This window comes from Odontesthes bonariensis, chromosome 15 (genome assembly GCF_027942865.1).
Source record: "Odontesthes bonariensis isolate fOdoBon6 chromosome 15, fOdoBon6.hap1, whole genome shotgun sequence".
In the NCBI taxonomy this organism is placed as follows: Eukaryota; Metazoa; Chordata; class Actinopteri; order Atheriniformes; family Atherinopsidae; genus Odontesthes; species Odontesthes bonariensis.
Window position 1 is genome coordinate 27,629,372 of NC_134520.1, and position 25,458 is coordinate 27,654,829.

At 39.7% G+C, this 25,458-nt stretch overlaps 1 protein-coding gene across 1 annotated transcript in view; it reads right to left on the bottom strand.

Moving 5' to 3' along the window:
• Positions 1-2,468: 2,468 nt before the first annotated feature.
• Positions 2,469-25,458, bottom strand: part of cachd1 (cache domain containing 1) — an 80,449-nt gene continuing 57,459 nt past the window's right edge. Inside the window, exons 8-26 of the mRNA XM_075484549.1 lie at positions 25,039-25,323; positions 24,759-24,908; positions 22,578-22,701; positions 22,322-22,439; positions 19,841-20,009; positions 19,598-19,740; positions 18,613-18,794; positions 17,731-17,841; positions 16,741-16,863; positions 16,197-16,296; positions 15,572-15,688; positions 15,036-15,196; positions 14,619-14,705; positions 13,450-13,566; positions 12,772-12,923; positions 12,137-12,298; positions 11,022-11,099; positions 10,727-10,828; positions 2,469-6,197 (exon numbers count right to left, since the gene is read on the bottom strand). Coding sequence (XP_075340664.1) covers positions 5,947-6,197; positions 10,727-10,828; positions 11,022-11,099; positions 12,137-12,298; positions 12,772-12,923; positions 13,450-13,566; positions 14,619-14,705; positions 15,036-15,196; positions 15,572-15,688; positions 16,197-16,296; positions 16,741-16,863; positions 17,731-17,841; positions 18,613-18,794; positions 19,598-19,740; positions 19,841-20,009; positions 22,322-22,439; positions 22,578-22,701; positions 24,759-24,908; positions 25,039-25,323 — 2,732 coding nt within the window. The 3' untranslated portion in view covers positions 2,469-5,946. The remainder of the gene's footprint in view (positions 6,198-10,726; positions 10,829-11,021; positions 11,100-12,136; positions 12,299-12,771; positions 12,924-13,449; positions 13,567-14,618; positions 14,706-15,035; positions 15,197-15,571; positions 15,689-16,196; positions 16,297-16,740; positions 16,864-17,730; positions 17,842-18,612; positions 18,795-19,597; positions 19,741-19,840; positions 20,010-22,321; positions 22,440-22,577; positions 22,702-24,758; positions 24,909-25,038; positions 25,324-25,458) is intronic.

Sequence of the window (25,458 nt, forward strand, 5' to 3'; positions counted from 1 at the left end):
GTTAATGGTAAGCATGCGCATACAGATTGTGCAGCGTGATTATGAACACCTCATGCTGCAATCCTGTCAGGAATAGAGTTGATGGAAAAGGGCTTGTAGGCTGTTTCCGTCTCATAAAGGGTCATAGATGAAGTGTGATAGCCAGGTTTCCTTTCTCTTGTGGCGAAGAAGAGATTAAGGGACATGTGACCCACTAAAAACAGCTGACCTGCACGCATGGGGACAATATGTACAAGAGCTCCCTGCCCAGTTCATGTCCTAATTACAGTGGTCATAAGCATACCTCCTCACCAGTGCACCACAGAAACTACACTTATGTGGCGAGCAAGTGAGTCAGTCACAGGAGTCCCATTTAGTTTAACAAGAATGCTTCCCGTTTCAAACCAAAGCATAAGACCGAATTAGACTTAGAAAGACTATAAGGTTGGAGGTCTGAGCTGAACGCTGAGAACACCTTCAGGAGATTTTACTGCAGGATTTAACTTGTGTCAGTATTGTCAGTTACTGCACATGTTTGACACATTTAAAAAAAAAAAATCTACATGACTGGATAATAAGCACTTCATGTCAAAGCAATTCCAAAGTGCTATATATTGCCTGCATGGTCGACTTAAGATGATCACACTGCTATGATGCATTTGGGAAACTGGGACTCTGGACTGCACAAAAATGTGCTGCTAGTGCATGTCTGCTGTACTAGTTGGCAGAGCAAATACTGACTGAAATGACCCAAGGGTGATTGGACACCAAGCTCAGTGCTCTAATTCAGTGTTTCCCTGGCAGGGAGCAGCTGACAGCTCAGGAGAAAGAGGGAGAGTTAAAGAGTCACGGGGACAGTAAAAAGGGGCTTTGTAATGGAGATATGAATGAATACAGACACACTGATCAGGTTTTTTTGGGGCGTGGAAGCAGGTAGAGGGACATGGGGAGAAACGTCTCCTCTTTCTGAACTACTTCCCTGCTCGTGTGCAGTAAACTGAAAGGTCCAGCGCCATCTTTACATATTGACCTCAAAGTGAATCAGTTTATATTACTGCATGACTTTCCCATAGAACAGACAGATATCCAGTTGATAATCACTCACCACCTATGTTTACCTTCAGCATGGGAAAATATCCAAATCGTCAAGCCTTGCAAGATCATAGAGGATGTTTGAATTATTTTGAAATCACATTAATTTCATATTCGACACGTTTCTCTCACTATTAAAATTACTTCAGTAATACTTACAGAACGATTTATTTGATGGAAAAATGTCTAAATAAAGGAGTATTTGTGGTACATTTGTAGCTTAAATGTTTGAGTGGGAACCCCGTCTATGGAGGCGGAAGTGCGTATTGTAGCCAGCTCCTGAGGTATGCAGCACTTAATGTAAATTGTAAATGAATGGCAGCTGGGTTACTGTAAAAAATTACCAATATTTTTTGGAGCAGAGATGAGAGGAAATGAGGTCAGGGAGAGAAGAGAAATTACAGGGTTTTCTTTTTTAGTTAGACACAAACAGCAGATGCTGATGTTTATGATTTGCACTTGAACCTCTGATTGCTTCTCTCTAAAAGTGAAGGAAATGAAACGCGAAACCATAAACCTACAAACTGCTCTGTCCCCCCAAACCAAAGCGGCCTCTTGTTATATTGCGACAGAACCATATTGCCTCTCCATCTGTGATTGTTTCCCAGATCCCCTGTCAGGAAACGCCATATGTACAGAAAGGCTTCATAAATAACTGATGGGGTCTTTTAGGCAGTATACTGCTATTCTTCATTCATCTACAAATGGCTTGATTTGACCAGCAGGTTGTAACACATTGCAGAATACACTGCTCTTTTGATGTGCAGGGTGTAGCTACACCCCTACTTTACTCTAAAATGTCCCATTTCTTAACGTAGGGGTCCAGAATAAAACAAACTTGGAGATGATGTTTACCAGTATAGCAAAAAAGACAAAGAAAAAAAGATGTAGACATCCCAAAAGGGGTGTTCTTCTTTCACTGAGTAATAACTTTTGAGATTATTAACACATTTCATTGCAACTATAATGATGTCTGTATCGAGCCGGACGACTTTGATGAAATTCTACATCTAACTGAAGACATGTTTTCTCAAAACAAGGCCAACAGGTCTCTGAAGGGCATCTCTTCGGAGTGTAGGTGACCTACATGTCTCTGCACGAACTGGACAGAATAATGAAGGCTGGACAATCGTCAGACAATGTTACTCTGCCATCAGCGAGCGTGAATAGCGTTAGCAAAACACTCAGATAACAGTCCACTACAGATAATCTCACTGGCGTACAGCTCGCAAGACAGTTTGTGGCCGGCGATTCATTCATTCTTTAAATAAGGACAGCTGAGTTAGCCTGGTTCCAGACCCCAATGCGTGTAACAACTTTATAATTCTCTCCCACTTAGGGCAACAGTCAAGAATCTGTATCATGTATTTTAGCAGGAATTATGAACGCCACACATATTAAGTGTAAAATGAACTTTATCACATTCACATTGCAATAAATCTCAATTTGATAACTTTTATACGATACATGGGGGCTGACGTACATGTGTTCCTTCAGTAAATTGATTGCAATTCAGAATGTTCTGTATACACACATATATATTTGCTTAATTACTTAAAAAAAAATAAAAAACACAAAATAAAATAAAACAAATGATTGCTCCATTAGACTTATTCTATGTGAAACTGAACTTACTGAAATTGCGTACCATATAAAGAAAACAGAGAACAGACATCTGATGTGGACGCTGGTAAACATTTCTGTAATTGAGCATATGAGTGGTATTATTTTGACCCCCTGCGATCAACAGTAGTGGTACTTTTCAGGAACATGAACAAGTACTATGACAAAATCATAATTTTGTCAGATGATTCAGCACCTGTGCAGATGAACTTTTAATGAGCTCACGATGCATCAAACACTCTTAAAAAGGCTGTAAATGAATGTGGCTGACAGTTTTAAAGTAGCAACAGAATCTTAGCACTGCTTACAGGAAACCATAATCCACTACACGGATGTTGTTTTGGTCTTTACTCACTGAAAAGCTGACGTACTGTTATATTGCAATTCTAGATGAGCTTGTTGAGTTTTCATAAACATTTCAAAGACACAATAAACCTTTAAAAACTAGAAATCTCTCATAAAAGTGTCATTTTTCCAAGTACTGACTTCCATCCAATATGGACCTAAAGAAAAATAAGCCTAAAAAACATCCAAGGCATCAAAAATATAGTGAGACACCATGAACAGACAATTCAATATCAACCCAAGTATCTGAGCATCATGTGAAGCATATCTCACGTCTTACCAACATTAAAAACAAATAAAAAGGAGTGTACAGGACATTAATAGCTATTTGTGATTCTGTATTTACACTTTGATGAATCTCTGAAGAACAATAGACATTTTGGCACCCAGAGGAAACGAAAATGGATGCCATGCTGACGTGATTTGACCAGCAGAACAATCAAAGTCACAAAGCACAGACAGGATCAACTTCAGACTCTTCATCAGAATAAAAATAAGTGAATTTCTCAATCATAATAATTCCCCCTATAATTCTCTAATACTATTTTGAAAAATAATCCATTCAATGAAAAATGTTCCAGGTGGCTAATCAGACTTTCATCACACACAAACACTCTCTCATACACACACTCACACGCATATTAATCCAGACACATGTAAAAAATACATTTTGAGTGGTTAACCACAGAGGGGCCAACAGTTGGGTGTAACCTCTGCACAACAACAGCAGCATCTCTACCTCTTTTACTCCCATTGACGAGAAGGAGACTGCATCATAGGCATCGCTGGAAATTCGACTCGTTTTGCACAAAATCCAGCACAAAACCTTAACATACATACAGCATCAGCTGGGCCTCAGAGGCAAAAGGTTGTAGTGAAGGAAAAAAAAAAAACACAACAGCAACAGCAACAAAAAAAAAAAAAATACAATTTTGTTCTGTTTTTTTCACTCAGAGCAGTACTCCGTGTCAGTGAAACTTTCAGGACCTCTATGAGAGCCTCCAATTATCCTCACACACCAAATCCCCACCAGTGACTAAAGCCAGGAATGTTTTTGCTGGTTTTAGCTTCTGTCCTCCCTCCTCCATCCGCAGGCTGGAAATTTCCAATGAGCACAACAGTTCTGCCTCTTGATACAGAGACAATGTCCAGAATGACTTTGTATACATTTGTTTCCCCTCCCCACAGCCAGGCTAATGTCGCATGAACACACATAACCCTAAAAACAGATGTGCTCCATGGCAGAAATCACTACCTCCCAACTGCTCTGAGACAGGATGGGATGGAGGCTCATTGTTTACATTTTGTTTTTAAAGTAGATGCTAAACAAACAAAAAAATGTTTTCTTTTTCTTTTAAAGGAGAATATTTCAATCAGATTTTCGATCCCTACACATGTACAAAACAGACTCAGTTGGACGTTTTACTGTATACCCCAGTAAATTTAATGTAATGCAATACAACAGCCCTTCTACAGCATTTATTTCTTCAAAAAGCTCTTTATGTTCACATTTTGGTGGTGTTTAATATGTAAAGTTAGTTATTTTTATATAATTTCAGGTACAGCTAAAAGTTGTGTTTAATTTACATTATATCAAGAGGTGTTTCTAATATTGTGTGTCCCCTAACCTCTTTATATACACAAGGAAGTGTTTTACCCTCATCTCTATGGCAAGGGGAAAAAATGTGAGTTTTTGTCAGGACTGTTGCATTGGATTTCACTGCATGGACAGGTGTACCTAATAAATGGATCTGCACAGTATTGAATTGGTTACTCCCGGGAAGATGATGTCCAAGGATATGATTCTGGTCATAAAAAAAAATGTAAAAGTTATGAACATAAAGTCAGAGGTGGAAAAAAAATCCCATTATCTGTTGTAATACATGTTCTTAACATCCTAAATGTTTTGGGGGAAATAACAAAAGTTGATGGAAAATAACGCACCATAAGTCTGATTCACTGGTTGCAAAACCTCTGTCTTGTTGGCGGAAGCTGCATCCTCGTCTGTCATGAAACTCTACCTCTTTAATAAATAGTAGAAAAATAATAGTTTTCTCTTAAAAGAGTTTCCTCTTGTATTCATGTTGAAACATTGGAGCTTTTTTCCTACGTTGCAGTTCAGAGATATTTGTGAAAACATTCAAATATCATTCCACGGCATGTTGTGTGAGACCGGCAGCCTCTCCTTTGGATCAAGGGTGCAACTTTCAGAGAAAACCTGCAGCGCTAAGGAGAGTGAAGATGAAATAGGATTTATGTTTGAATTCCACTCAAGGCATTTTTTTCAAGGTGGAAATAAAGTAATATTTACTCTTTCTCACAGTTTTCCTAAATGTAAGGAGAGCTTTGTGTCCTTCCTGCTCCTCTCCACGAGCAGGCTTTGCAGGGAAGCTACATTTTTGGGATGAAGACCTGGTGAAAAGAAATCCACACTGAGCTCCAGCTTTAATTCAACTGTGAACTGTAAAACACTGAAAAATAAAGAACTTTGTTTCTGTTCAAAGCTGTTGTGCTCCAGTTGTGTCCTTTCCTCAAGGATGTCTGATGATTGGGCTCAAACAGCTTTATGTTTGCTCCTAAAGGTCCTGCTCTTTCTTGTGAGTCCTAAATCCTTCAAAATTTAAAAAGAAAAACAATGATTTTATGTACTGGCACAGGTTTGCTTACTTTCCATGTCATTATCAGCCAGATTTCAAGTTGGGTTGAATAAAAGAGGGGCTGAGGTTAAAATGTTGCCACAATGACACTGTATCGTCCATCCTTACGGACATGAATCCCAGCGGCCATGACACACGGAGAACAGCGGTGGCGTCTTCCTCCATCGATCTTGAGCATAAAAGTTAAAAGTTTAAAAAAGCATCCCGAACAGTTCCATCCGTGTCAGGAAGCTGAACGCCACGCTGTGGATCAGCACTCGGCGTCCACGCTGTGCACCGTCACTGCAGCCTGCAGGTGGTGCGTATGTGTGTGCAGCGGGTGGTGGTGTGTGTGCGTGTGTCGATAAGGGTGAAACTTGTGGCTGAGCAGTGCGGCCGTCTGGGGAGGCGTGTCCAGGTCCATATCGTCGTCATGGTTACCCACGTCAACACCTGCTGAGAGTGGGTCGTTGTTTCCAGGTGGATTCTCGCTGTCCTCCTGTGGACTCATGGTGCTGTAGCCTAAACAAACAAAATAAAAGCATGCGGAAGCTGGAATTACTGGATTTGAATGCAACATAAATCACGTATACATTATGCAGAAGGATTAGTTATTTATGCACCCATATTAAATGTATTTAAAGATCTTAAAATCTATTGTACCTATGTAGAAACTGCTAGCCACTGACTGAACAGGAATGAGAGAATATAAAAGCCATCATTTAGCCATGATGCCCCCCAGTCTTAGACATTCAAAACAGAAACATTCCTGTAAACAGATGCTAACTTGCTAGGTTTCTGAAAGCAGTACAAGCTATTGTTTTCCAATTTCTCATAAAGTAAGAGGAAAAAAATAGATTCATGCATATTTATAACTACTTTGCTATACATATTGCACATACGCTTAGCCTGAGGAGACAAAGACACGAGCCAACACGGCTGTTAGGATACAACAATAACTGGAGCAGTGGGAGGAAGGTGCTGCTGCCACAGAGCAAAGGGATCACCATGGAACTGAATGAGAAAAATAAATGTTGATAGAACAAAATGTAAACTAATTTCATTGTAAATGCCCATACACTACAACCACATGTAAAGTTACATTTTTGAATTGTGTGTTTTGTTTAAATCCTACTAAACATAACTTCAAGCAGCCAACTTTCAGATCCTAGCTAGTTAACTTTGCCTAATCTTTCTACCTATAAATAAAAGTTTAAGACCCCGTGAGTGAGGTTCACCCCTTTCAAGCCAACAAACTGAATCTGAATTTCAAAGTGTGACTAAATAATATTTCTAGGCAGCCAATCTTAGAAGAAACATACCTCCCTCAGTTCCTTTACCACCAGCTTCCTCACCTTTAGAGAAAACTAGGAACGAGCTTTGCCGTGGAACATCAATCTGTTATTACTGTTGGAGCAAATAACCCTGTAAGCACGTCTGGTTCAATAATTGTGTTTGTAGAAAAATTGCTGTCATTTTATATGATGAAACATTAAACCTACACAGACACTCGAGCATGTGATTTGTGTGCTGGTGAGTGCACATGCGGTACTCAGGTCGAGTGTAAGGCAAACCAATTTATCATTTAATGTGTAGACTGGTTATGTATTGCAAAAAAATCTGTCGTGCAATCTTTTCCAAGTAATAAGAATATCTCAGATATCAACTAAAATATGTAGTGGGACGAATTACAACACTTTTGCAATTAGCATAATCCCTACTAAGAAAATCTCCAATTTCACATGTCTGCAATTCAGTTAATAATCTAGCTCCTTTACCTAATTTTATCTCCCAATACCTTTCTACCCAACAAACATCTGACAGCTAAATATCTAAGTCCCAGAAAACAAAACTGATCCCTTATTAAGGAAAAGGATGTACGTATATCTAAGTCCTTTTGAATGTTAAGATTCCCCAAAACTAAGCGAGGTTACAGACAATCCTAACAGTGCTACAGTATTCTTTCTATTTATACACAGTCGTGATCTGAGGTTGACGGCTCAGCTGAACCTGAACAATCCCTTTAGTTATGGAGCAATAGGTCAAGACTGTTGGGGGACATCAGCAGGGACCCCTGTCCTGATGTTATGGTACCATGGTGCCCCTCTTTCCTGCCCTCTGGACCCCCCACTGGTGAAGGCAGATGGCTGCCCTTCCAAAGTGTGGTTCTCCTGTGGGGTTCTTCGTGTTTAAAGGCAGTTTTAAAGAAGGAATCGAAGAGAAAATTTTATGCACACCCCATGGTTTCCTTAGCTAAGTAACCTTTTATGAAATGGTATTGTAAGAGTTAGACAAATTGTCTATTTTAATTGAATTGAATTATATCTAATTTGACTAAATTGAATAAAATCTAGATTGAAATGGACTGTTTTTGAAGTGCTTTGAGATGGCATTTGTTGTAAATTTCCATTCTTTGAATTCAACATAACTTGATTTAATTTAGAGTCTTTTTTGTTTTCCAATTAGTCTCATGATAAGTGGTTCTCTTAAGACTGCACAGCTGTTTGATCTAAATAACTTGAGTTTTCTTTGCATTGTGTGTGTGGAAATGCTCTTACTCTCACTATTAACTATTGCCATGAGTTCTACCGGTAATTGTCTGTGATCTAATTCTACCAAATGTTCAAACTGTCATTTCTCCAAAGCTCTCTCAGCTCTGATCACAGATTTCCAGATTTCCTTCTGACCACATTTCTTACTCGTAGATAATGGTTCGTCACCATCCTTCCAGCTACTAATGATATGTTTCACAGTTCTTAACCCAGTTTCGATAGTTTTAAGCAACATCCCAACAGAGTGACATCCTCTCTCACATGGTCATTTAGGGAATGAAAAGCAGCATCAGTTGAGGTTAAATAACTAGTTGCCAGCTGAAACATATTAAATCACTGCAGTATTTTTCCAATCGCAGAGTCTTATCTTTGCGTTTTATCAAATTCCAGGTGGTTAGGCAGTGTATATATCTTGTGATAAGGCCTATGCATGAAATAACACAGTGTGATGTACTGTGTTTTCCACATGGCATCATATAAAATGAGACAAAACCCTGGTATGTCCGAGTTGTCCTAAAATCCCTCACTGGTCTCATACTGGGAGCTTCCCTCACACATCGCCCTTCCTGATCCTCCAAAAGATTCGCCAGGCTTTGGTACTAACCAACAGAAAGCTGTCGAGGAAAAATACAGAGGAAAGCTAAATGGAATGACAGGCAGACGGGAGGCAAATACAAAGAGAGGAAGAGAGGGATTAAAGAAAAGCTGAAGGATTGAGACTTAAAAGAAGTTCCTCATATGGAATGTGCCAATTTCTGCACAGTTCATCCCCTTTTCCCAAAACACGCAAAGCTTCGGGTAAATATTGCCAAATTTGTCCTTCTGACAATTTTCAGCTGCACAAGGTGAGGAAATCAAACCCCTCTTAATGTCTTGAAGCAAGATGGAGCAAATTATCATTATATTTAACATCTGAGATGGACTCTAAATGTCTTATCAGTATTATGACTTCTAAAATCTCCCTAAAGGACCTGAAACATTAGTCTAGGTCTTGGAAACAAATCCTGGCAAAATCTTTTCTATCCCTAAACTGAAGGATACACTAAATAAATCATCAATATCTAAAGGAATAGCTTAGCCTACAGACAGAACACAGGAGGACAGGGCTAGAGAGCCTCTGTCCAAATGTTTCAACAATCCATTAAGCACATATTTTTCTTATGTAAATACACATAAAATTCAATGTGAAATGTAAATGTGTGTGTTTTTGGGGGCTATTTACTTTTTGCTGTTGCTGTAATGATTAGCTAATCTAATCCAGTTAGCTATTCCCTTTCTTTTGCGTTATTTTAAACTAAACTTCCCCTCTGTCCCTGTTGTCTTGCCCTTACATTTCTCTTATTTCCCTTCTTTCATCATTTTTGCATCTCTCCAGCTCTGCACTTGTCCCCTTCTTTCAGTCTTACAGCCTCCCATCTCCTGTTGCACAATGCGTCATCCTTTCCCACTCATTCATCAGGACTGCTTGTTAGCTGCCCTATCTAAGTAGAAAGGAAAATACAATACCATAGATATGTGAATAAGAATGTGTGATAGCTTTTCCTCAAACCATCTCTTCGAAAGCTATAATTGTACACAAGTTGGGCAGGGCACGTGAAGTACAAAGATCATGACTGAAAACGGGAAATGAATTAATCTGTTCCCTTATCTGTACTAAAACATTTATCCAACAAGCTTGCACTTCTTTGTTTAATTTTCACCCAAAATCCTCTCTTCACATTCACCCTTTTTCGCTATGAAACATCAGTTATGCAACAAGTTATAGAGATACTCATTGCCAGGAAGTGAAGTGCTGCCATATGTGGGTGGCTAAGAGCCCATGTGGGTGAAACTGTCCATCCACACTGAGTGTCAGACTTGAAAATTCTCCAAATGTTAACAGTAATCTGCAGCTCTGGATGAGTTGTTTATGCTCAGAGACAAAAAGGTTCAGACCTGTGATGTAATGAAAAGAACAAGCCAGAAGCAGAGCCAGTGCCACGGAACTGAGAGCAAACTGTAGATCTGCAGTAGGAGTGTTTGTTGTGGTTTTAGATTTTGTAATGTATTGAAAGGTATGCAAAGATCCTAATTTTTGAGAAAAGAAACTTTATTCCTTGTTGTCCTGTTGTCAGCGTCGTAACTGCAGGAAATGTTAAGATACAAGTGACACAGACGGGTGTAAGAGTAAAACTGCAGAAAGGTTAGTATTATCACACTGCATCAAAAATTCTATCTAAAGCCCCCACTGAATATCAGCTTCCTGATCCGAGGATGACTTAGCATTAACAGTTTGTCATTTTCAAACACCAAAAGCATGTGTATCTATTGGGAAGAAACAAGAATTCTATAAATATTCAGTTTTGCTTTGACACAGCATTACTGGCCTTTCAGATAAACCTGACTCAGTTCTTCTTACCATCAGTGCTGATGTATTTTAATGCAGAACACTGCAAAAAAAAAAAAAAACACACCATGACACGCTTTCTTTGTAAACCTTAAAGACATGTGATGTCTTACCGTGGTCGCTCTCCGTCCCAGATCTCCCCCAGTACCTCCGTCTCCGTTCAGGAGTGTGAGTGTGTCTCTCGATCACTGCAGCTATGAATCTGGTATTACTGACTGGAAGGAAAGAGCACACAGGTTAGACTCTTCATATGTTTAATAATGATAATAATTAGTCAAATAATAAGATCAGGTTATTGTGAAAAAAAAAAAAAATCAAAACAAAAACAAAACGGAAATACTTTACACTTCAGATATGTTGTGTATGATGAATAAAACTTAAACCCAAGAGATAACACAGAGTACTTACTAATTCCTCTGTCCTCATGACTGTCTTCGTCCCTGTCATCTCTTTCATTATCAAGGTTCGACATCCTCACGGACATTTCTGCAGTGTTATGGAGGTAAAGAGGAAGGGAAGAAGAAAAATGCCAAAATTAGACAAATGCTACCGTTCTATTTTGAGAATCACAAATGTAGTACTGAACAAGTTTTATTGGAACCCCCAAAAAACTGTGACATCATCAGGTTACCGACAGCAGCTAGAAAAATGCTTCACAAATTAAATATCACCATTGCTCCTAAATCAATAATGAGCAGCAGATATATATCAAACTTGCCCTGGTTATGGTTGTTTTGGGGATTGACTCAGGGAGCACATCCTCCAAGCCAATTTAAGTCCTGTATTTTCCACACTGTAAATCTATATCGACAAAAAAATCTAATATGATTCATTCTTAACTGTGAATACCACTGTGATAAATAAAGTTAACCTGAGATAATATTTAGCTATTCCAAATGTGTTCGGTTTCTGCAGGTTTCACAGAAACATTGCACTTTCCAACTGCAACTTAAGGTACTTTTAGCATTGTACGTGATCATATATGAGTGTATTATTTCTGAAAGCAGTGGCACCCATATACCCAGTCAGCTTCACGAGTCCGTTGCTCACTGATACATTGTGATAGTGTAGCCACACACATATTTTTTTTAAAGTTGTTTACCCAACTATTTGACAGAAAGTGACTTAGATCCTAGATTTTAATGAGATTGTAATTTTGTTTGATGTTTTAGCCAATATCTCTGAGTGATTACACAAGCCATGCAGCAGCTGTGCCCGAGCTGATGCCCATGTCAGCTGTTTTAGCTGCAACAGTGCCCGTTTATCACGTCACTTTAAAATTCAGTTTCAACAGTAAATATGTTGTTTATAGTAACTACAGCACATAAATTACAAAAGCTGCCAATAATAATAGAAACACTACGGCTCTTGCATTTCCTTGAGTCCTATCATGCAGGGCAACTAGAGACATGTAGGATGCAAAAGAAACTATGATGTACTAATATCAACATATCCTGAGATTACACATAGCTGTAAATCCCAACCATAGATCTAAAGATGTATGTGCATTCGCTCACTCCTACCCTGTGCAGCCAGTGGTGACATGTGCTGATGTGAGCGTCTGTGGATCTGGTGTCTGTAAGCATACACGGCCAGGACCAACACCATGATGCATCCCATGATGCCTCCAGCGACTGGACCCACAGGGGCACTCTTAATCATGTTCAAAGACGCCACCTCCTCATCTGCGGAGAAGAGCAACAAATAGGAGGGAGAAGAAAGGACAGTCAGAGATTGTCAAAAAGGCCCGAGAAGACCCCTTACATTGAGTCAGCATCAAACAGCTCTTGCTCAGATCCTAACTCCTGCGACAATGTGGGCGCATTTTTTTAAAAACGGGCAGACAGCCAACTTTTCTTTTGAAAAAGCTGATGAAATATAACCAAGACACAGAAAAGGTTTTGGTGAAAAAAAGTTTGAAAAATACGATCGTCTGTGATCTGCGTAATTTGACATTTTTGTTGTCGTTTGTGTGTCTTCGATCTGCTGGCTGAAAGGTACACTGCAGTATATCTAGGAGAAGTCTTTCATAACGACGAAACAATTCACTGCAATAATAATGTAGTAATAATACTACTGTATAATGGATGTGCCAAAGAGTCCAATGGAATTATATTAACAAAGCGAAAGGATTTATCCAATTCATTTCATGACTCACCAAGGAGCCCCAGGCCGTCCGCATAGGGACTCTTAGCACCAACAATGCCCCCGAAACACTCCTTCTGCAGGGCACAGTATGGCTTGTCCAGGTGAGTCTTGGCATCACTGTCTACCATGCACCACTCGCAGTCCAACACACCGAAACAGTCACTGAAAAATGGTGCAGAATACTGTGGTCAGAATGAGATTCAAATATGATGTCAGCAGTTTTTTTTAAGATGAGCCGGTGGTAGATGATAAAAAAGGAAGAGGAGATATCTTTTTGTCAAATTTGTGACATACACTCAGGAAAAAGTTTTCATTGAAGAACTGTTTAGCTTGGTAAAATCTGATTAGAATTGGAAACTAGATTGTTGTTATATATGTGCAACAGCTTGTTTTTTTTCTTCTCCTGAGTGGATACAATAGTTTCTGTACTGTTTGAGGGTGAAATAAATATATTCCACTCAAAAGGAAACTCTCCACACCTCCTATTCCTGTTCATTACCACTGGGTGGCAGTGTGCCGCCCATCTGCTGTAATGTCAGTCTCATTGCAGGACATACAGTATAACTTCATTTGTACGCACTATGCCTTGTGGTAGATTTGTGTCTCAATGTGCTGCATGTGTCTGCTATTAAATGGCTCTGTAAGAATGACTATACTTCACACATGTGTCTGTACTTGTCATCCTTACCTGCTGGTGTACCTCTGGCTACAGCGGGTGTTGATACACTGGGGCAGGGTATCATGCAGACTGGGGTCAATCACATTCAGACTAACTGGTTCTTGATGCACCTCACAGCTCGGGTTCCTGTACAACACACAATCCCAAAACAAAGAGTGAAAACACAGAAAACACAGATTTAAAATACAAGAGCCACATTCAACACACAACATCCATCCAAATCCTAGCCTGAAATATGATTAAATTCAACAAAGTAATATAAAGTAAAACTGACACACACACACACAAAAAAAAAAACACAAAACAAGATAAAATAAAGCATTTGAAAAAAAAAAGTAACGTCTTCAGAATGTGAGTAAAAGCAAGCCAACGCTGGCTCACACAAAAAAGAGAGAAAAAAAAACTGTCAGGGAGAAATGATAATGACTAGCTTCCTGAGATAAAGGGCGGATCTAAAACATCGACATGCTGTCAAAAGCCGCTGAAGGCCGATGAAAGAAAGTGGGTGAGGCAAGAAAGAAAAGTGAGACACACTGTGAGTGATGGACAGATGCAGTGTCAGGAGCAGAGAAGGGAAACACCTAGTAAGCTAGTGAGATGGAGAAAAAGGGAAGAATGAGGAAACGCCCACCAACATCCACACAGTAGCAGCAGCAAACGGCTCCAAAAATGTTTGAAGGGACACACACACCCACAGCCAAAACTCAAATCCCGATGACAGCAATATAAAAGCTATTAGCTAAAAAAAAAAGTAGGCGTATTTCAAGGCTCCACAATTAAGTAGATGGATGAAAGAAATCAGATTGACAAACATTTGAACTGGAAACTCCAGTCATTAAGGCATCAACAGGGTGGGGAGCAAATTAAAAACATTCCATCATTTTATATCAGACACTGCAACTAGCTTGATTGCACTGATGATGTGACATGCTCCAGCTTTCACTCTCAGTATGTTAAATGTGGACACTTTCAATTGATGCCCATAGAGGAGAATTTTGTAATATAAAAAGACATTTTAAAATATTAACAGTTAAAAAACATTAATCTTCCTCGATTGTAACTGAAAGCTTAATTGCTTAATGCCAATGGTCTGCTGTGAACATTTTCTGTAGTCATTCAGAAATTCATGTTGCACAAACCTATACTGCAAGTAGTTTTTTTATTCTTTTTACACTGACCTGTTCTCAGCATTGGTGAGGTTGCCTGTGCATTCATTGACCTCCAGAGGGCACTCACACGGACACTCGCACTCATTCTGCTCCATTCTGAACAACATAAAAACAAAACAGAGGACATGTCACAGAGAAACAGTCATGATAGTGTCATTACTTCCCTGTCCAATCAAAGAGACATTGCGTTGCCCTGAAAAACTAAAAATGATAGTTAACCACAAAAATATTAGGCATTTAACTAGCTATCCATCAACGATTCAAATTATCTATGATGAGTCATGCTGCTGTAACTTTAACCAATCTTTAAAACATTGATCTGTGAAAAATCTAGACTTTTCTTCAATTATTTTTTTATCATTAGAACATCGAGTGTCTTAGAGCAAAACAGTAGATGCCTTAAGAATGTGTGGTTTCAGTAAAGACCTGTGGCAGTTGAGACAGAGTCGGTCAACCGTGCTGCAGGCGCAGAACGCCAATGAGTCACACGTCTCGTTGACAATACCAGCAAACGCGTTGGTGCCGGGGATTCTGGTCAGGCGGTACTTGGAACAATGACTGCCATGAACCAGGTTGGTGAGATCTCCCTGTGAGAAGAAGAGTCAGGAAGATCTGTTAGATTCAACACATCACCCATATCAGAGCATCTCATGGTTTAACATACTTTATAATCTAATCCAAATCCCATTTTAACAAAAGAAGCATCTGATTTAAATCAACAATTAAAAAGTGGAAAAGAGAATATCGAGTTTGTGATAGTATTCTAAACCTGCTTCTTCTAATCTATGAATGAGATTATCCAAGAACAGCAGGTTTTTTTTAACAAAGTAGGAATATTTAGGTTGCGACACCATGTTTCCACCACAAGATGGCAGTGTTACATCATGAGATATTTACGTATCACTTAGAGATTTCTTTTCAAGCCTTTTGTAAATCCAAATATCCCATGTTTCCTGACGTACCACTATGCTGGTGTTAAACTTGTAGAAGCGCTGCACTGTGCGGTCGCTGAAGCTGTTGCAGAGGTTTTTCTTGACGAAGTTGGGGTGGTTCAGGATGTCATTTGCCACCAGTGGCTCCTGAAATAAAAAGAACAAGGGTAAATAAGTTATATTTCAAAATATATTAAGCATATAAAGAAAGAGGAGGGCAGATCTAAATAAAACCATTCGCAATATCTTGCTCTGAAAATCTAAATGTAACTTACTGAAGTGCGACTTATTTAAGTGTCTGTTTCTAGTCCGTTTATGTATAAGAATGAGGGCCTTTTCATGGGAAGAGGCTTTCCCTTCTTTCTTGTATACAGCAATGAAAGTTATTTAAAATGTTCTTATTTTACAGAAAGTAAATGACATGTTGCACTCGCTGACTACTGGCAACACAGCAAAAACTGAAGTTCTACTCATGTGTAATAATCTTATATATTTATCTTAATTATTTTTACCTCTATCTCAAGTCAATTTATTATGCAGCACTTTCGAGGAAGCAAAATCCTTTGACTGCCAGTATGACAGTGCTATAATCCTTGATGTTACCAGCATATGGTTGTGAATTTAACTTTTGTTCATTTGTTTTCTAATGCTTTACCTTGTGTGTGATGTGCTGCTGCTCTGCGGGGGCATGACCTTTAGGGTCAATGAGGGTAGGGTGAGCAACCAGGTAGCCTCTGTCCTCCATTATGAAACACCTACAATGTAAACACATAAATAGTATGAGTATAGACTACAGATAGAGATCAAATCAAATGTCTAAGATCCCCTTTTTTCCTCTAGCAGAGATATCAACTTCATTATTTGGATAACACACAGCCTCTCCCTAACCCAACACCATTTTGAGCAAATCCAGTTTTATATGACTATTGAAACCAACAGAGAGAACATGAAGGCAAAGGTGGAAACGGACAGAGAAGGGGTGTGACCAAGGCAGCAACATCTCCAGCAGGAATGTCAAGATTCCCTTCATCTTTTCTCTTAGTCTCTCAGCAACTTTGGTTCTTGCTCAATAAAACATAAATTTAGCGAAACTGCAGAGGCCTTCGGGGGAAATGGGGGGGAAAAAAAGACACAGAAAAAGGAATTCTCTGCGATGATAAGCAAAGTTAACAGTCCAAATCGATCCATTCTTTTCCTACCTGATCTTGTTGCCTTTGTCCTGGTTGCAGATGGGTAACAGATCCAGTAAGACTTTATAGAAGTAACGAAGGGTAAAGTCTATGCCCATCACTGCAACTGCATAACCAGGCGCCATCTGAGAGCTATAGACAGAAGACATGGAGAGAAAGGAAACGTGGAGATTAAAATCTGTGGAAATGAAATGTTGAATTCAGTTACTCTGTGTAGTTATCCCTCTGATCGACCTACAGGTCTGTGTAAAAGCTTGATTACACAGACCTGTAGGTCGATTAGTAATTATAGTAGTAATTAGAAACCTAAATGTTGAACCACAGTAGACAAAAAAACACCAAAAACACACCCTAAACATTCATCTTCAGGTTTGTTAGAAATCTGTGCTCACTGCACACTGTTTGTTATGCTCACTGAGCCAGTCAACAACAAGATTAATCTTTACTTATCACACACACTCGCACAGATGTTTGTGTTTCTACAGAATACTTGCATGGACCGTGGTAAACAGTTTGCATTGTACAGCTGTAAGCATCGCAGTGGCTTTTGCAGTGAGTTGAATTTTAAACTCACTGAACAAGAAACAAACAATTTAATCTCAGCCCAGGACTTTGTGTAGAAGATATTTTGCAACCATTTCAATGGCAACTGGCCAAATTAAGCTCAATTTCTTGTGTTTTTGATCGGACTAACAAGTTTTAATGCAAGGATTTGTTCGTCTTCTAGTGTTGTGTAATAATGCCTACTGCAATTGGACAACAATCTCATGTAGTTTCTTTCAAATTATTTCCTGTATTCACAGATCAGTCTCAGTGAAATACTTCTGGACTGAGACTTGCTGCCTAAAATAATGTCTTGGCTGACAACAACAATGAATAAGACTTACCAGATGAGTCACTCAATGCTCCTTTTATGAGAAAGATACTCGAGGAAATAAGACTTGACTTTTACTCTACAGTTGTAAAACATCACACTGTGGTAAAATGACCACTTTTTACCTGGAGGCATGAATAGTGTGGCTGATGGTGACAACGTAGCCCGCCCCGCCAACATCCAGGTACGGCCCTGTGAAGGTGACGAGGCCAGGATTGGCCACAGCATGCTGGTACCTACCCAACACACAATCAGATGAATCACAATCACATGATGAAGCTGAGACCATTTCACACTAAGTGAACATTAAATGTGAAAACACTGTTTTCCTTAACAAGGATTCATTTCCATGTTCGAGGTTCCAGGAGATTTGATAAGCCTAACAATAGCTCTACTCTGTACTTGGATATGAAGCCATTTAAATGAAAGGGGACGCTTTCAGAAGCATTGTTCTTTTTTGAGGGAAACACCATTTGTGAAAGGTTACAAATTTCAACAAAAGACCTGTTGACAGATTTAAAATTTTGCAATAAATCTTAAAAAAAAACACCACCTGAAACTGGGGAAAAAAAAGAGGAATTCACCAGCTTTGAGTGTAAAACACAATATACGTGTCATATCATGAAATCTAAGTTAAACCGATGCAAATAATGCAGGGTGGACATTTGGAAAGCAGAACATTTGCAATGGGCTAAACTGTAAATGTAGAATTATGAAAAAGGATCCTTTAATGGTTATCACAAGAAGGCCCAGAGGTCACTGGTAATGGGCCCTTAAAGGTGTCCTCATGGCCATCTAACTGAGATTAAACACAACAACTAAAACCAATTTCATGAAAAAAAATCGTAACTTTACTGAAATCAATAAAGGATCATACATATTCTCTTCAACTCCTGCTAACCCAAAACTATTCAAAACTTCCTTTTGCTCTCCTAAAACACAGAGATGCACACACACCTTCACTCTTTTCTTGCCCTCCTCTTTACACCCTAGAAAGTAAGCCTCACCATTGTCTGCGGGTCGGGTCGAATGCTTTGTCCATCAGTGATCCTGGGTAAATCCGGAGCACCCCGCTGGGCGTTGCTATGTAACGCCGCACAATGTAGCAGTTGAGGCTACTCATTTCCATTAATGTCATCCACTCATCCGTGACGTGACTGGTCGCCATAACCTCATTCCTGACAGAGGACTGCAGAGGGGAAATGATGGAGGGATGGATGATTAGAGAGGAAGGAGAGGGTGAAAAAAGAAGTGAGAAGTGAAATCATTTAAACAATTTGGGGTAAAAGGTAAAATGAGGGTAAAAGTGTAAAAGTTTCATCTGGTATTGGCTCTCTTCTAAACAAAGGGAAAAGTATGATCAAGATATTCCAAACAGACCAGCTAAAATACCCAGCATTGGGGGAACAGTCCAACTAGATTTGCCCCAAAATCCCTGAAAAATCCCACCCCACAACCATTCTGAGACAAGCCTCTGAGTTTGAAAGGGGTGATGAGGTCACTGGAGGGGGTCTTTAAAATCTAGCCTGGGAATCTGTGCTGGGACTGGGGTTTGGAGTTCAAACTAACTCCCCCCAAGACAGGAATGCGCACAGAATGCCAAAACCCATGTGGGGCTTTGTCCCTTTCTTAAAGATGCAGAACATAATTTCCATTTTTTAGTAAACTATAGCTGCAATGTCAGCAGCCTGAAAAGACTGACATGCTTGTCAGATGTTGCAAGAAATAAGAAATCTAAAAAAGAAAGGGTTAAAGGAAATCAATTCAAATAACCTCAGGCATGAGAGTGGGATAAATTCACTGTTTTAACATGTTGCATGGTTGTAAATATGTATAAACATGTTAATAATATTACCCCAAAACAGTGCATGTGGCACATGTTTGTTGGGTAAAAAAGATGAACCCTTTGTGTTTGAGTGTGTGTGCGCTCTCAGGCTGGGCCTCGCTGGGAGCTGCATTTGTGTATGTTAAATGGCTTTTGTGCTGGTGTACCTTGAGGCCTGGGTTGGCTATGAGCCTGGTGTTATCGCTCAGGTAGGCTGTGTAGTGCTCCACCATCCGCTTTGTTTCTGGCTGACTGAGGTGCTCATAGGGAGAGGAGAAACTACCAGCTGCCAGCATCACTGTGGGGGACTCTGGGAAACAGAGAGGAAAGGGACAGTCAGAGAAGCTAAAACATAAAGTTTTTTAGACAAAGTTCGTCCCAGGTCTGTTGATTTAGCTTATTTTTCTCACCGACAGTGGCCAGCTGCTTGAAGTGCAGGCAGGAGCTGGGCTGACCCAGCAGATCTAAACGATGGTAGAGCAGCTTGGAGCTGGGAGCTGTGTTCAGGTTCTTCAGATGCTTCACTGGGATCTCTGGCTGCACGTACACAATGCACAAGATGAAAGATGTGTCCTGGACCTAGGAGACAAAACGAGAAGAGAGGGGAGCTGAATTTAGATTTTAAAATCAATCAAGTCAAGGACCTAAACCTATGGTTGGCTCTCAGCTCGGAGTTCCTCCATCCCATTAAAAAGCTGAATCGCCAGGTTCTCCCACACATTTCTTCATCTTAAAACAAGGGTCCTGAAATCAATGGGTGCTGTGGTTTTGAAACACCGACCAAAAATGAGGAAATAGTGAATTTGTTGAATACTATTTTTAGCCATGGGTTAATTCTTATGACCTCAGGCTTTGTCTACATGAAGACTTTCTGGAAAACAGAAAGCTGTCCAACAAAACCTTCAATTTCCCAGCACCTAAGAAAAAATAAAATAAAATAAAACACTTGGAAAGGCTGAACCTTCTGCTTTCATTGTAAATTACTGACTACCAATTTTTTTCTAATCAAAGTAGCTTGTGTGTCTTAAATATGTCATTGTAATGCTTGCACCTCAGCAGGCTTGAAAAGTACTTGAACCAAATTGAAACATTTGGTGCGCAAGAACCCAAATTCATTGAAATGAAGTAACAGTAATGTGCACCTCGTGCTCAGTGATTTGCTTTTAAGAATATTTGGCAAACCACAGAGCACCATGGAACAGAGGAATAAACAATATTACACTTTAGGGTTCATTTATTGGGGTTTTTGCTTTTTTAATGGGATTAGTCGACAGAATAAAAGTGTGCTGCTTTATTATCCAACATCAACATGTTCCCATTGTTAATGGGCATAAACTCATCTGAAAAATCTTAATATTCTTATATTGTGTTGATGGATAATAATTGCTCGTATAAAGTATTCCAAGTATTTTCAGTATTCAGTCAAATGTGATGTTCATTACATAAACTATGCTCTCATTTACAATAAAGTAAAATATAAAAGGTTGTATTGTTTTGGGGTGTGACTAACTTGTGATTGACATTCCATAAATACCTTAGGACGCAAAGAGAGAAAGTCAAGGCGACATACCTTACTTTTTAAAACCAATACCTTCGGGATATTGAGCTGATCAACACAGAACAGAGTTTAAATGCATCCCACTGACTCTATTCCAATTTCATTAAAACTCCATGCCAGCCAAACCCCCACCACCTTTCCCTTACCTTCCCTTCCAGCTACATTTTTACTGTCAGCCTTTACAGACAGTTTTCTCTGCTTCAGGCAAATAGAAATGTGTCGGCGTGCCCTCACAATCTACATTGCTAAATCACGCAAACTTTGTCTGAACTGTTTTCAGATAGATCCGGGAGGCTCCAAACACTCGAGAGGGAATAAAAGCCAATCTCCTCTTAAGCAAATGTTTATCAGCCAAGTTTTTGTTTTACTTTAAAAGCACAAAAAAAAACTGGACATGTTTCATACTATAAAAGACCGGACTGGCATGGTAGACAACACATTCTTTAGGCGTTTTTCCAACACCAATTTTGACTTTTCTGGCTCTGGAAAGCTCAGTTAAAAAAAAACAGTACCCTGCCAAGCTCCCACCAAAGGTGACATATTTGAACTTCAGTGACTGTGTGAAAAATAAACAATAAAAAATACACACAAATGTCAAAAGCAGTGAAAAAGAGGTTGAAGCGAAATGCCTAAATTAAACGTGATATTTCTGCTCCTGCCAAAAAAAAAAAAAAAAAAAAAAAAAAAATCGAAATGTCAGGAAGCAAAAAGAATCTGAAATGATGTTGCTGCTGTCCTGTTGCCATTTGTTCCTTCAACATGACTCTTCTGCAGATTCGAGGGTTGGCCGGTTGACGGGTAATGAGAGCGCTTGGTTTTTATTACACTGACTAATTTGAGGTGGTGGAGGTTTGGTGGAGATGTAAAGACTGGGAGCAGAAACCCCTACAACGCTTTTACAGAGCGGTGAAGTAATGACGAGGAGCTTTAGAGAGAGAAGCAAAAGAAGTAAAAAAAAAAGGTCGATATTATTCCAAGCACAACAATGGTGGCTGGTCCAGAGACTGACTGTGAGAACTTGTACTGCTTCGGGGGAAAATTCTTCTGCTAATACTCTTTTCGTTATTGCTGACACTGAAATAAAAATATTGAATGAAGTTACATCATTCTGTTTTTTTTTTTTTTTCTTACAAACACAGGATTTCTCTTTGGCAAAAAGTAGAATCATCAGCAGACATCATGAAGAAATAATGTTGTATGAAATATAAGACCATCTGTCAAAATAGCATTTACATGTATGGATGTATATTGAGTGCTGAAGCAGTGTTGATACAGTCAACCAGTGACCACATGCTCTTTGTTTGGTCTCTTTATAGTCTAAAAGAACACATACCAGTTTCCAGGCGTAGCTGACGTTGTATGCATCTTTGCTGTTGTCCCGGAGTCGGTTGGAGTGCCAGGACAGTGAGGAGTTTACTGGCACGGTAATGACCTGACTGCCCAAAGGGAGGCTGCAAAAGAAATACACTTTGAATCACAAAATGCCCTCAAAAATGGACCCATATAATATCACGAGTGCACCACTGGCTGGAGGAATTCTTGTTCCAGTCTTTTTCTTTGGTTTCCTGACTGCTCCTCATTTTTCTTACCCGAGGATGTTCTGTCGGACAGCAGGGAATCCTGGGATATTCTCATAGTGGATTATATCTGTGTGCAGGGGAGGCTCCGTCATCAGGTAGGGCCTCGTCAGCGATGGGTGCATCAAAGTGTACCCTAGAACATCGTACACGTTTTGGGATTTCAGAGAAGCAAAAAAACAACATACAGCGATCAGTTAAGGATATCAGGTTCTGACAACAGCAGCAGGGTATTTACTACAGTGGACACTCGTGCTTTTTCCTCTGTGTAGTATTATGCCATAGTCTGCCAGTTAACAAATGACAGTCAAATCTTTTGGCATTTATTTGAATGAAGTGGCATAGACTGATTCCAGGTGACAACAATGTTAGGCTTGAATGCATCTTAAAAATGCAAGACACTGCCACTGCAGATATTGAACTGGTTTGTCACCCATATAAGGTCTTTTCTGAACTGACCTCCTCTGGAAACTTGTTTCCGTATATTAAATGAATGAGGAATGACGGCTCCAAAGTTGGTCAAACAGAATTTCTGTTTAGCTCTTCAAACCATACCAGCATAGGAAAAGGATACACTTTACTCTAATGCAGTATGAAATCACCAATTCTTGTTTTTTTCAGTAATACAACACAAGATTTTTGATTGTGGCTTCTTCCAATATTCATCTGAGAGGCTGTTGCATCATACTTGGAAATGCATTATCTTTCACAGTATATGGGCTTAATAACTGCAGCACATGCTAAACATTAAAATGAGAGAAACCTCAATTCAAATCCTTGCAGTACTTTCCACTGAGCAAAACAATAGCATCTAACCTTCAAACTGTTCTTAAAAGAGCTTGCCTCATTTTGATCAACACAGACAGTCAGAAAAAGTCACTACTAGTTCAACTAAATGGTCCCTATGCAAAATGTATGTCAAATGTTCTGTTATTTCTGGCTCTTTAGTCTAGACGCCTGTTGTCAGCTGCATATTTTAGCACTAATTGGCAGCAGATGATTTGAACGCCATCTTTAATGGGACTCATTTGTCCTCGTTTGTGGAGGTGCAGCACAAGTGCAGTAATAAGCTACAATTTGTTGGCATATCTATAATGGTAATAAAGTCAGAAAGGAACTCTTTGAAAGGTGCGACAAAAGGAGCAAAATTCATACATGCAAAAATGTTTTGACAGCAAACAATTCACAAGCTGAACACTTATTCAGGTGAGTAAATGGAATCTACTCAGCAGAAGCTTTACGACTCCATCATGCCCCATCTCTTTCCTTTCCCTCCCACTTTCTACGATCACAACTGTCAAGTCTCCCACGTGTCCTTCACTGCAGTTTTCTTCAAAGATGCTCATAAACTTAGGCAGCCTTTCCCTTAAGCTTCAGTTTTTCAATCCCTTCTGGTTCATGTCTCTGATTAGCATGACACTGTCTACAAGACCCAAAACTACACATGTATTAGGTAATGTTAGTGTAGCTTCCGCTACTACTCAACACATAAAGATGCACCTGACGTTCATGTCCTCTAGATTAATACCTAAAAGCTCTTGTGTCAACATTCATCTCTGGGATCTGTCGTGCAAGTTCTTATCGTGTAATGCTAGAATTCGTGTGTTCACTCACCAGGGAAAAAATCCCCCTGACCACTAATGTCACTTCTCTTCAGGCCCACAGAGCACAACCGGTGCAGCACCAGTAGTTGAGTCAGAATGCCTCTCAGCTGAGGCCAAAACAAACCTGGACCGGACATCGACACTAACCATCCGGCACCGTGGCAACGCACTGAGGCGTGGCTAAACATTAAATGCTAAAGAAATGCCAGCGCTACAGAGAAGATGTCAATCATACCTAATGAGGGATATTATGGCTGTGGAGGAAGAGGACACGGACAAAATAAAGTGTAGTTCCACTTCTATGTGGAGGAAACCCAAAAAATATGACTCAAACATAATTAAATAAAAGTCTGTTTTCTTGACTCTTGTTTGTTAGGTGACAATTTAATTTAAAAAAAGAAAATCAAACCAACATGTGACCATGGTTTGTTCTGCTGGTTTTTTTTTTTTTGTTTCTTTTTTTAAATCACCTGGCAGACCTGTTGTTTCTGTGCCTGAAGAAAATGGGCTGAAAGCATGTTTAAAGCCTCGTGGAAGAGAAATGTTTGCACTCTGCTTATTACTTCATGTGCATGTCTGTGTGACTGACCTTTGTTGTCAATGAGAAAAGTGTATGAAGCCAGGGAGTCTTGGTAGTAGGTGACATCTTCCAGGATGTAGGCCAAGTTTACATCCACCCCGACGACGCCCAGGAGGAGGTTACCGAAGTAGCACGGTCGGCTCACCGTCATTATAAACCCTTGTGATTAGGAAATTAAGTTGATTAAGAAAAAAAAATTTCAGTCTAAAAATGTAAGTAAATTCATGTCAGCTCAGTCTGGAGTTTTTTTATTTTATTTTTTGTATCCAGCCTGGCCCACAGTACTCACCATCTCCCATTGGGTCGGTGTATGGCAGGCTGAAGCGGGCCAGGTCGATCATGCGATTGGGCAGGTTGATGTAAAAGCGCCCCACCGTCGTCTCCAGGTTGCTCAGCTGGTTCAAAACCATCATGCTGCCCTTCACCACCGGCATCATGAAAGCTCCAGCTGATCCAGAGGAGGACGCAGCAGAGGAACGCTCTCGGTCAAATGTTCTGTCCACGCCATACTTCAAAGAATTCTGCTCTGCGAGGTCTCTCAGGAACGCCAGCTCCTTCAAGCCTGTAACGCCCTCTGAAGGGGGAAGAGGAGGGAGTGGTACAGAGATTGAGTTGCGGATAAGAGAAGCCGAGTCAATGATGGCATTTGTTTGATTTAATCAAACAGGAATATTAGGAACAAATCTGTAATTGACAGCTTGCCTGCAGA